The 12796-nt window shown below is 37.5% G+C and overlaps 1 protein-coding gene across 4 annotated transcripts in view; it reads left to right on the top strand.

Annotated features, from left to right (window-relative positions):
* Nucleotides 1-12796, top strand: part of KHDRBS3 (KH RNA binding domain containing, signal transduction associated 3) — a 97408-nt gene that overhangs the window by 26280 nt on the left and 58332 nt on the right. For all 4 annotated transcript variants that reach the window (XR_010650990.2, XM_065832573.2, XM_071803777.1 and 1 more), the window contains exon 2: nucleotides 2133-2251. Coding sequence is in view for 3 of the 4 variants with exons in the window: in XM_065832573.2 (XP_065688645.1) it covers nucleotides 2133-2251 (119 nt within the window). In the remaining variant the exon portion in view is untranslated. The remainder of the gene's footprint in view (nucleotides 1-2132; nucleotides 2252-12796) is intronic.

The following is a 12796-nucleotide window of genomic DNA, read 5'->3' as shown; positions in this document are numbered from 1 at the left end:
TGGGATTGCAGTGCATGCTGTACTTTGCAGTTGTGTGCAATAGTAAGTGACTCAACAGGAGAAAACAAGTTAGCTTTTCCAGTTCATGAAAACATTATGGGATTTGATGTTACAGGTACTCTTATTTTGTAAGTTTGGATTACTTCAGGAAAAAAACCTGTAAGTTTTCAATAGCTATCATTACTGTTAAAGATCTTCTATCAATCTAACTACCAGGAACCTTTGGTGCTCTGATCTGCTGCAAAATACTACAGCACAGTGTGTTGTTTTAATCTTAAATGGAGTTGAACTGTGCATTTCTGATTTTTCTGAACAAATTCTAGTTTTAACATCTAAAACCAATACTAAGTGGTCACATTAAATTGTTTTAACTGCATTTGCTTCAGTCATTTAAAATGTATTTTTATTACAACTTTAGCAATATTCTACGCCAAGAGATACTTACTATTAAAGAACATACTTCTCATTGCATAGTTTCAAATTTTGAGTATTTATATTGTTAGTGTATACCAACAGCAGCATTAAAAATCAGTGTCATGTTTCTGTTTTCCACTCTTAAAATATACAAACCTTCAAGTATCTAGTCTTGTTTTTCAAGACAAATCAGGGTTTTATTATAATTACTCTTGTATCAAGGAGCATGGCTGTTCAAAATAATCTACTTGTATTTGAGTGTTTGATAGTACCGGACTCCTAATTCTCAATGTGTTATTGAGAAACTTTGACTTACTAAAAAATCCCAGTCACCTGCTTTGAGTAGGGACATCATGCCCTATAACATTTGTCTTAATTTCATCTGGAAATGAATTCTAATGTAACTATACATCTATTTGATTGCCTATAATTCTCTATTCCATAAAGTTGTCTACAGAGAGCTTGTGAATTCCATTTTTACTGGGATTCAGCTGTTAAAATATGTTCCTTGGTAGCTGTTGCCACCCTGTGGGCTGAGGGATTTGGAGATGTTTCTTCAGTCACTGAATGCTAGTTGAAAAAATGCAATTGTGTTTATTCCCTGCTCTGCACTAGTGAGGTGAAAACTTGTGTAAAAGACTGGAGTTTCAGTTATTGGAAAATGTTTTCTTCATTTCTGGCAAATGGGAAGGGGTTGGTCTTCATTAAACAAAGCTGCTGATGGTGCATGGATTTTATTGAGTAGCAAGAAATGTGTTGATTTACTACTTCTGTTTTTCATTGTAAGTAATTTCATACAAAATTGTCTTTTAAAGTGTACCTAAAGGATGCTTTCTTCTATATTTTTTTGATCAGTTTCTTGATACTCTAAAGTTACTGTTGACATAAGTTCACATTCCCACTAAATCTTCAAGCTCTTTATAAATGTCACTAACTGGTTCTGGTCAAGTAGAGTGTTGTGCAAAAACTAAGATATTTGAAGATGATTATGGAGGACAAATGCTGGATGTCCACAGAACAACTCTCATTGCACTTCTAAAACTGATTATTAGCACAGGACATACCAACATTCATGTTTAACACAGCAATATTTCATGAGCACACTGGAGAGTCAATATTTAGAATCAAGGATCAGTTTTGTGTGTATCCCTGGTATAAGTCATGCAGCCTGGGTTTGAACTTCTAAATCTTCTTAATCGTTTTGTTATTAGTATAACACTAAATCTTAAGCATAGATGATCTATGTGCCTCAATCACATTCCTGGAATTTTGAAAGATTGATTTGACATTTACTTATATGTGCACTGCAGACAACCACCATTAGCTGTATACTTTGGTTATAGTATAGAGGAATAAAATAGTCAAGTATTAAACTATACTGTAAGCTTTTGAATTTAAAAATGAATAATGGTATCTAAGAACAGTTTTTCATGTTTGAGCCATATAAAATGTAAACTTATCGTAAGGATTAAGCTAAAAGTTAGCATTTAAAATGCTTGCAATGCTAATTCGAAGTGCTGATATGAACATGAGTATTAAAAGCTGAAAAGGCAAAACATTGACCTAAGTAACCAGTTATATCTATATTAAACATTGTGCTGTGTGTATAATACCATGCAGTGTTAGCTTTAAAGCTTTTAATTCCTACTGACTTTGAAGATTCTGATCTTTCAGATTGTTATATTAAACTGAGAAAATAATTTTTTTTCCTTTAACAGAAATTGAGAAATTCCAAAAAGGTGAAGGAAAGGAAGAAGAAAAGTATATTGATGTAGTCATCAATAAAAATATGAAGTTGGGACAAAAAGTTTTGATTCCAGTGAAGCAATTCCCTAAGGTAAGCCAAATTTTCATACTTGATAAATCTAAATGCTTATAAAAGATAGTCCACTAATATCTTTAGTTTAACTGCTACATTTAGAACAGTATTAACAATATCTACTGTTGCTGATCTGCAACCTGTTCTATAAAAGTTCTAAGGTAGAAATGGTTCTTATCGGAATAAAGGTGCAGGAAGGTGGTGCCTGTCACACACAAAAAATAGCATGTTGATAACAAATGATAAATGAATCATTTTCAGGATAGTTGAAACTTCAGAGCAGTAAAAGACATGAAGTACATTTTAGTTGGCCCTCATGCCAAGCTTTGAAACTTTCTCATTGTAGGTGGAAGTGCAGCTTAAAATGCACCATTAAAGTAACTCACTGTGTAACTTTTCTTCTTAGTATCTTAAGTTTCAGCCATCGTTATTCTTCAGTTAGTTAAATCTGTGCTACTAAATTATACAGTCTATTAGGGAGGGGTAGGGACTGTTTTGTTAGTATCTATAGCCACAGTGATTTCTTAATTCTTTACTACCAAGTATTATCCTGCATTAAAATGTTGCTACCTGGAAGCATTTCTTAAAGATTTCATAGGCTGTGTTACTTCATTCTTTTGGTCTTTTTTTAAATTTTAAGGTTAATGTTATGAAAGTTGGATTAGCATTTTCTTCGCTTGTTTGACATGTTGTTTTTCCTACTAGATATATCAAAGCTGTTTCTGCTTACAGCAGAAAGGAATTCCTTTATTCCTTCCCTCATTTTTTTAGCAAGACTTTCTATGTATTTTTAGACACTGTCAGGGTTTTCCTCAGAGACTGTACTGGGTGACTGTCACAGCCCACCCAGAGGTGTGAGTGGTGGGTAGAGGTGACTCAGGCTCATGCGTCCCCTTGATTGGAACACAGTATACAGAATAGTTAAGATCTGTAAAGAAAAAGCTTTTATTTTGCAGCTTGGCCCAATTGGCAAACAATTTAGTGGCAGAAGGATTTAGGTTTTTGTAGGTTTAATCGGTAAACAAAGTTTGTGGCACATGTGGGTTGTGAATCTCATGCTACTTTATTATGAAGAGGAAAGCAAAAGAGTAGAAGCATAGGAAAGAAAGAAAAGAAAGACTTCACCATCCTTATTGTACTGCTTTGTGTATGATGGGGTCTGTAGTCTCAGGTGCAGTGATGTGCGGTATCTTCTGGTGTCTTGAGCTCATGTGGTAAGAATGGTGGATGGAATGGTCATCAGGATGGTGGGTGGACATCACCAATGCTTGCACAAGTTGGGCCTTTATAGGCCTGTGTTATCTGTGGTCTTTTGTGTGGGTGTTACTGAGGGGTGATCACAAAAAATAGAGAAGTCTTGAAGGATCTCAGGCCATCTCAAAGGGTCTTGGCTCTCCCTTTAGTGCCATGCTGGGCCTATCAGAGATGGAGCTCTGTGCTTCTCAAGATGTCCCCCACCTCCTGTGTCAGCGAGCCAGCCTTTGTCTGGGGCTTGTTAGCTTGTCGTTGATATGCAAATCGCAATTCACCTAATTCATCTCATGTCCCATTTCCTGTGTCTGGATTAATTGGTTTTGCCACAAATGTTTGAGCCATTATGCTTGTCAGTCTCTGATGGTAACTTGCAGGGGTTGCTTTATCACTGTTCCAAGTTTCACGGTGTACTGCTTCACTGAATTCAAAATTGTATGCCATTTATATGTAAGCACCTCTTTGGATCTCCAGCTTAAAAGTCATCTTTATGACTAGGAAAAGCTATGTACAAACAAACATAGGAAGGTAAAATATAAGGGATGGTTACATGGGCAATGTTTGTAATTGGGGTATTTTTCTATTAGATGCTGAGATGTAGAATGGGATGTAGATGTAGAATGGTCTGCCCAGGGAGGTGGTGGACTCAGTCCCTGGGGGTTTTTAAACTGAGATTGGACATGGCACCTAGTGCCATGATCTGGTCAATGGACTGGAGTTGGACCAAGGGTTGGACTGGATGATCTCTGAGGTCTTTTTCAACCTAGTCAATTCTGTGATTCTGTAGATACTTGAGCTCAAGGGGAAGAAAGGCAAAATAGATGTTAAAAAGGGAAACTGTCCTTTGGAAGATGCTTCTGCTTCTTTTCTTAGTGTCAACTTTCTTTAAAGGACTAAACACAAATTCTTAATTAGGATAGCTGGTAGGAAAGCCTTTGCCATCTTTGAATGTGCAGGTATGCTCTGCTGTGTGCTCAGTTGTTCTGGTTCATGGAGACAGTATTTGATCTGAGCTGGAATAAAACCTGGTATGTGCTATGGAACAAAACTGGAGTTTATAACCCAGCAGAGCTTTGTGATCCCGTATGTGTCTGTTTAGAGCACCAGGATGCACAACTGCTGTGCAGAACCGACATGCCATTCGAGTTCCCATGTCTCCACTAGGACTTGCTCCACAGAAAGCAGAATATTGGTATCTGTACTGACACACGACTCCCTTTTGCCAAAGTGAATAAAATCATAGATGTATTCTATTTAGAGTATTTTTACCCCCACACAGGGAGGCTCTATTTTTTTGAGAAGCTTCCATTTTATTACATATAGATATTTATTGTAAAGCTTGCTCAGTAAGTATTCCATATAGTCAAAAGAAATTAAAATTTCTCATTGTAGAGGAATAGTCTGAGAGGTGAGTATGACTTCAGACTTATGACAGTTACTCTTGAATTTCTCTGAAAAACACCCACCCTAAACCACAAGCAGTCACTGCAGTTTAGTATCACTTGTTTACTTGGATCAGGCTTGTGGCTTTATTTCTGACATCTAAAAAATCTAAATACATTGGTACAAAGTGACATAGCTTCAACATGACAAAGTGAGAGCATTATCCTGGCACACCGTAGTCTGCAGTGAGATGAATTTTGAATATTTTTATGCAGAGGAACAAAGGCTTTTTGCATCATTGTTTGTTTAGGAGACTAATCCTCTTCCTGTTAGGTGTGTTCATAGAAGGACTTAAATTAGGGATGACTTGAAGTCTTTTGGTGTACATATGAAGTTGTTCAGTCATCTTGGTTTCTTGTGATTAGGGTGTACATATTGTATACTCTTATTCTGCAGAACTTAAACAGAAGGTATTACATGGTGCTTATAAAACCTGAAGTGATGCTTCACTTAAATACTTCATGCCTCTGTAGCATGATTTTCTGTGCATATATGCAGTTTTCTAGACCACTTTGCCTACAAGAGGTGTTAGTATTAGTGCAAAGTGTCATTTGTAGAAGGTGCCAAGTCATAGTTCCTCAAAAGAAATGGTTAAAAGATTTGATTCTGATTTATGAGCAGTTTTCTCCTTCTTACTGATCAGGATTGATGGAAATGCTTTGAGAATGAAACTTAAGACTTAAATATGGATGAAATCTGTTCAAAAAGCTCTTCTGCATGTGTATATTTAATTTAGAGCAGTTCTCCTAGCAAACTGGTACCTACTTTTATGTGCCTGCATTCTGCACTATTGTGTGAGATCCTGAACAAAAAGATACTTCCAGTCTTTCAGGAGGTATAGCTTTTTGATACTGGTGGACTGAGAATCTGTGGTTTCAAGCTGACCAAGTCACTACAATAGATGATAAATTTGTCAAACAGGCATTGCTGTACCAGTTTGGGTTAAATCTGGAAAACCTGAGTATCCAGAAAGTGATGCAGAAGAAAAACTAAGCTTGTTTCAAATTTATGAACAGAGTAGTGCTTCTCCAAATAAATGATTCTGCTTTTAAACAGCATAAAACCCAAAGTTATTAAATCCTTAACAGGGTTTAATATCTGAAAATTAAGTAACTATTAATCACAGAATGGTTGGGGTTGTAAGGAACCTCTGGAGATCATCCAGTCCAACCCACCTGCTAAAGCAGGTTCACCAGAGCAGATCACACAGGAAGGTGTCCAGGTGGGTTTGAATGTCTCCAGAGAAGGAGACTCCACAGCCTCTCTGGGCAGCCTGGGCCAGGGCTCTGGCACCTCAAAGTAAAGAAGTTTCTCCTCATATTCAGATGGAACCTCCTGTGCTTCAGTCTGTGCCCAGTGACCCTCATCCTGTCATTGGGCACCACTGAAAGGAGTCTGATCCCATCCTCTTGACACCCACCCTTGAGATATTTATAAACAGTGAGATCCCCTCTCAGCTTCTCTTCTCCAGGCAGAATAGACCCAGCTCTCTGTCTGTCCTCATAAGAAAGAAGTGCTAGGCCCCTCATCTTTATAGCTGAAAATGATATAGTATAAGTGATTTTGCTAGCAGAAACTATTCCTTTGCTTATATTGGCCAGTGATGACTCCGGCAAGCCAAGATGCCTCAGCTGTTTAGGTATATCAATGAGATTAATGAAATATCAATCATAATTTATTTGACAAATGAGGTCTCTGGACCGAAACAGCTCTACCAGTGCACTAACCCTGTTCACACAGGGTTAACTAAATTTCCTTTAAGTATTTCTTTGCCCTTTTCCTCCTTAGAATGTCTCTGACTCCTTGAATAAATCATAATGGCCTCAACAAGGGTCAGGCAGCCCCAGCTCTGATCCCATCAGCCTGGATCGTAACACCTGCTCACATTACCTGTCCTGTCAGGTATGTCCTCATACCTGAATGCTGTGCAAATTCAGCCTCGTTACCTCTGCTGGCCCTGGAAGGTGACAGGTGAACCACAGCAGAAAGCGAGGGCAGAGCAGCTGGGTTTCTGTTGGAAAAGAATCTGTTAGATTTCAGCTTCAAAAGTGGGTATTTCACTTCTTTGGGTTGCTTTGCTCTCCCTGAAAAAAGCCTTTTGAGCTTCTGGTCTCCCTCTTGCTGTAGAAACAGTTGTCACTATGTTGATGTGCTTCCCTTGCCTCCTACCTAACAGCTCTTGGTTGTTTCTGTGGTGCTATATGTTTATATACTTCAGCTGGGACCTGTTGTCTTGCTCAGACCTTGGCAATGTTAACAGGCCTAATGTCTCATAGTAGAGCCAGTTGGCCTAAATGTGTGTTAATTTTTTTCCATGCCTGGACCTTGATGGAAAGTGATAGAAGAACAAAGCCTTAATTTTGACTGCGTTATCAAATAATTTGTCAAGATAGTCTCAGGAGTTAAGTTTGGTTTCTGCTGGAGGCTGGTTGTGCATTTGAATTTCTTAATTTCTGCGTTGCATTTGTTTTCTTTACAGGCCCCTATACAAATAAAACACTTGAATCTCTTGATATAGCAGTCTTAGTTAAAACTTGGTGGTAACTCTTCTGTAGATTGCATTTCTAGTAAAGTCTTTTCAAAATCCAATTATATACAATCTTGTTATAAATTTTTCAGGTTGGTGCAGCTGTACAGATTCTTCTGAGAAGTCTGAATTGCTGTGATGTAGAAATTAAGGTGTTTAGGTGAGGTATGAATATGCTTTGATAATGCTGTCTCTGCAATCCTATTGTAACTGGAATGTGCTACAAGCCAAGGATTAGAGGGGGGGGGGCTTAGTTGTGACCTTATAGGAAAACAGCAAAGTTCTTGAGGTAATACTCAGTTTTAAATCAAGTTATGTGTATGTAGGAGTCCATGTGAATGCTGGATGTCTAAACTGCAGTTAGTGGAATGAGATCTTGTCAGCTTAGGTAATGGAGTTCAGCGTGATTTAATTCACTTGGCTATTTGATCAGCTGAATACCTCAGCCAAGTCTAGGTCAAGCGTGAAAATGTGACCCTTAAACCTGTACTTCTGTTGCATTTCATGCTTGAAAATAATCTTCAGACTTGTGTAGACTTAAAGGTAGAAAAAGTGAGCTGGCCTGGAAGGTCGTGATCTGGTTGTTTTGGTAGAGAGTCTTTCTTCATCTGTCCTAACACTGCTATGAAATGCCACAATGTGTGGAAGGTGTTGTGTATTAATAGCTTAGATATGTCCAAATGAGACAGGGGGGAGTTACCCCCCTCCCACACATTCAGTGAATATGCATTATGAAGTAGTTGAATCTCAGAAATCTGATTTTGCTTTGACAGTTTAATGAACTCAAGTGTTCTGAATCTGGAAGAAAAATAGCTTCTATGTATGATAAATGGAATTGATGATGGCTTTCCATGAGATGGATCAAAACTATTGGAACAATTATTTCTGTTTTGTGACAGGCTACCGTTTTCAGAATTGCTCTTAGATTTACACTTAAATACCAGGTTAGTCTCAGAAGTTGGTAAGACATGGTCTGCATTGTGTTCCCCGAAGTGATACTTCAAATATGTATTCTCAAAGGTACTAACTTATGGGGCTAGTACATGTTTAAGCCTTTTAGCTCAACATTTAAAGTGAAAATATCTATTTTAAAATGTCATTGTCATATACAGTATATCTGCAATTGTTATGAAAAGTTATGGAGAGATTACTATTTCAGTCACATGACTAGTTAAAAAGTAATTGTTCATAATACCTTTGTTCTAAGGATTTCTTAGAGTAGGAATGAGAAAATGTAGTTGTACAACTGTGACATGGAGGAACAAGCATCAAATCAAGAATAAATTTTCACCAACTTTATAGTAATTGACCAAGCTTTCTTTTCTTTAAATACCTGTTAGTGTTGTATGAAGGAGAGTAGTTTGTGGTATAAAGTAGATGCTTGACTTATTTACCTTTATATAGAAACCTTATTTTCTTGAGTAAGAAAAATCTTGAAGATTTCTTCTTTTCAGGTCACTATGAGACAAAGTGCTCTGTGTCTTAATTTAACTGGTTTTTTTCTAGTGACCCTATCACAGAGTAACCATTGCAGAAAACTAATATGCCAAGAAAGCTTTCTATGGCTTTAAAGAGAATAGCTTGCTTAGAGCTTTACAGGAAAACATTTGGTCAAGCCTTTATATTTTCACTAAATATTTTAAGCTGGATGAACCATTCTCAGGAGGCTTGTCTTGGTGGAGATAAACAAAGATTACTATTTCTATTATATCCCCCTTCCTGTAATATATATTTTAAAACTCTGTGGCATTGACATTAATTCCTTTTTTGCTGAAATTCAGATGGTAGATCAAATGCTTATGAAGACAATGTCTCACTGTGTGCTGTTTGTAGCTTTATTTTCTCCAGAACTGTTTTCAGGGACTATTTTCAAGCAGTGATCTGCTAAGGAAATAAATCTCCAAATAACTGTTAAAGTCCTATTTTGATTTGGAGATTCTGACAAAACGAGTGTTACCGTGATGTCCATAATCTCCATTGTACTATAGCTGCAGAAATGCTGCTTAAAATGATTTATGAATATCTAGATGAAACAATTTTCAGGCAAAAACCTGATTATTGATTCATTTATTTCTGTTTCTATTAATATTTATTCTATGGGTGTGTTTTAAATTGAAGATTTTGTAGTTACACAGCAGTTTAAGAATCTCTGAAAGGGAAACAAATACTTGCTTTCGATGTAATTAACCAATATTTGTGTGCTAGTGAACACCATTGCCAAGGGATGGAATCCCATATCTGAGGAATCTGAGAAGCAGCAGTTGCACTACATGGTTTAGCTTTACACACAGAGTAAACCAGAGGTGTAAATATGGGGGAATGTGCTTTCAATGTTCAGAGATCTCAGGAAACAAGACCATCCTGTAAATCTCGCATTTTTTTCATTAAAGCAGTGCACATCTGGTGGTACTTTCTAATGATGTAAAACTGCAGAAGGTACCATTTATCCCTTCTGGGGTGTTGTTTGCCTTGAACTGAAATAAGTTTTTCCCATCTTCAGTTGTCTGTCAATCTGTATGTTGATGCTGATTTTGCAAAGATACCTTGAGTGTTTTGCTGTAATTTTGTTTGAGGTACCTGTTGGGTGTATTGGTCAGAGCTGGTCCAGGAGCAACCTTGAGTTGGGGAATTTATTGCCTCTTTTATATGCTAATATCCATAATATCCTGATTCTTACATAAGACATCAGAAGCTGTCTTAATGTAGAGACAATACATAAGAGAAGAGCTTCCAGGCCATGTTGTGCTGGAAAGCAGCACAGCTGCTTTAATACAGTGTTAGGCTGGAGCTGGTGAACCTGAGGTCAGTTTTGGTGATTTATGGCAGTTTGGATGTGATTGTGCTGTACCAGGGAGAAGGATGAGACAAAAGGTGACCCTGGTGTGTCTGATTCTGAGCCAGACCTAGTGAATGTGCCTGATCTGACTCGCACAGAGCTACTCTGTCTTCCTCTTACTATCCAGTGACTCTAATCCAGAGATCTTTTATAAACTTAAGTTCAATGCTACACCTGAATTTGGTTCTTATTCTTGTGCTCTTGAGCAAATAAATTCTAGGAATGGATGTGTCCATGAAATGTGTACATGAGCTATGTTGTGTAAGAGGTAACTTGGATCTGCCAGGCTTATTGGCTTCTGTTTCGCTATGAGATAGGCTCAATTTGTTAATTTTTTTTAATGAGAACTTGTCTTAGTGTATGACATTTTTGTACCTTTAGGTTTGAGTCCTTCTGCTCCATGACTGCTGGGGATAAAGTGTGTAAATGATGATAGTAACTTAGTGGCTGTTATCTTTTTGCTAATCAGGTGTTTCCAATTTGATGTAAAAGGGAGAAACCAATAGTTCAAATGAAAGTGAGGAACTGTTCAAAAGTAAATGTTTGCTACTGAAAAGATTAATTCAATATCATAAAAGGGTTTCATTTATGGAATAATCAACTGAATTGTTCCAGAGCTTTTTAGCTTTATGTATGAGCAAAAAGGCTTGAGGACTGGATTGTAAGCAATTTTTTAGTAACCTTCAGTGTTTGTCTTGTTTTTAGCTACATCTCGATGTACTGTGCTTTCAAATCAGCAGAATTTCAGACTTGCAGCGCAGGCTTCTCATGCTTCAGACTTGTCAAATCTAATATTTGGAGCCTCAGTACACAGGAAAGAATAGTTCAGTGGATCTCAGGAAACAGCTAATACATTTTCACATTCATTAAATGTGTTGTCTAGATCATGTCATTTGTGCAGCTGCTTGTGTCCAGCTTCAACACTAGAGATTTCTTTTTTGGTTTTCAGAAGACAACAACTTTTGGTGGTATTAAAGTTTTGTAGGTCAGGTTTTAGATATACACAACATATTAAACAATACAGCTGGAGTAAACAAATGTGCTTTGGAACACCCAAGTTTCCTCTGAGCACTGAAGCCCTTTAGTTGCTTTGATTGCATACAAATTGCATTTCACTTTTGTTGCAACTATGTGCTTACATTTGTTATGATTTGTAGTTTGTATTTTAATTGCCGAGTAGTTGTTTGTTCCAGTTAGGAAGTGATATTTGGAGCCATGCATTGCATAGTTAAATACAAAAATTGAGTAAAACTTCATCTGGATATTTTAACTCAGGTTACTGCTAGAAATTTAGACTCTCATCAGACTGCAGGTACTCAACATTCTGAAATAATTCCAGCATACTTTACTGCAAATGGAAAAATCTCTAAATGCATACAGTGTTTATTTTTGTTCCTAATAGTGATAGAAATAAAAGAACTAAAACCTGCTCCCCCTCCTTCACTGACCGTGGTGTCTGCAAGGCTGATTTTCTCACATTTTCTCACATTTTCTCACTTGAGTGTTCTTGCCCTTTGTTAAACGTGTTGCCACATCGGTGCTGTCACTGATGGGCTCAGCTTTGGGTGGTGGTGGATTTGCCTTGGGGTTGGCTCTACCCAACACAGGAGCAGCTTCTGGCATCTGCTCACAGAAGTTACCCCTGCAGCCTCCTGCTACCAAAACCTTGCTATGTAAATCCAATACAGGAATAAGTTACTGCTTTCAGGAAATGTTTACAGCGTTCCATACCAAATTCCAAGCATAGCTTGTATTTTCCAGCTCTTGCGATTTATTTTTTCCTTAACTAAGCCAGTTCTGACTAATTTAAGTGAATCCTTGCGTCTTCTCTAATTCTCCTCCAAATATTATATACTTTCTGAAATACAGTGCAGTGATTTGCCATCCCTGGAGGTGTTAAAAGATGCGTAAATGAGGTTTTTAGGGACATGATTTAGTGCCAGAGTTATGTGAACAGTTGCACTCAATCTTGAGGGTCTCCTCCAACCAAAATGGTTCCATGATAGACACAAGTGGACTGCTGAAAATACGCTCTATGGAGCAGTGTTTATAAGAACTTTCACGTCCAGCTTTAATAAAACCAGGTTTGTGTCGTTGAAGTGGCAATAGGTGGATTCTACCTTTTGTTTTCCTTTATGAATGGATTTTTGATACGTTTCCTTTAGCCTGCCTTCCCTCTGAGGCACCTTCTGGGCTAAAAGAGAGCCAGGAATATATTTTGGTGTTTTCTGTGACTGGAAATGGTTATTTTTTCCTTTCTTTTCATTGCTCACCCCTTTCTTCTCTGTAGTTACCTTAAATGTGTGATGCCATGGTTATGAACCTCAACTGTTTTTGTTAAACTTGAGTGATAATGGGGGTTGAGTGGTAGTTGGGAAGATCTTGAATGTTGATTCTGGTTTGGGACTGGATTTATATGCTTATGTTCTCTGGATTTAATTCCCTGCTTGTTTCTGTGTTTGTTTAGGGTATGCTTAATGAGTTGCTGTATTACTTCATAAGTCTT

This window comes from Patagioenas fasciata, chromosome 2 (genome assembly GCF_037038585.1).
Source record: "Patagioenas fasciata isolate bPatFas1 chromosome 2, bPatFas1.hap1, whole genome shotgun sequence".
Taxonomy (NCBI): domain Eukaryota; kingdom Metazoa; phylum Chordata; class Aves; order Columbiformes; family Columbidae; genus Patagioenas; species Patagioenas fasciata.
This window is presented reverse-complemented; position numbering and strand designations above follow the sequence as displayed.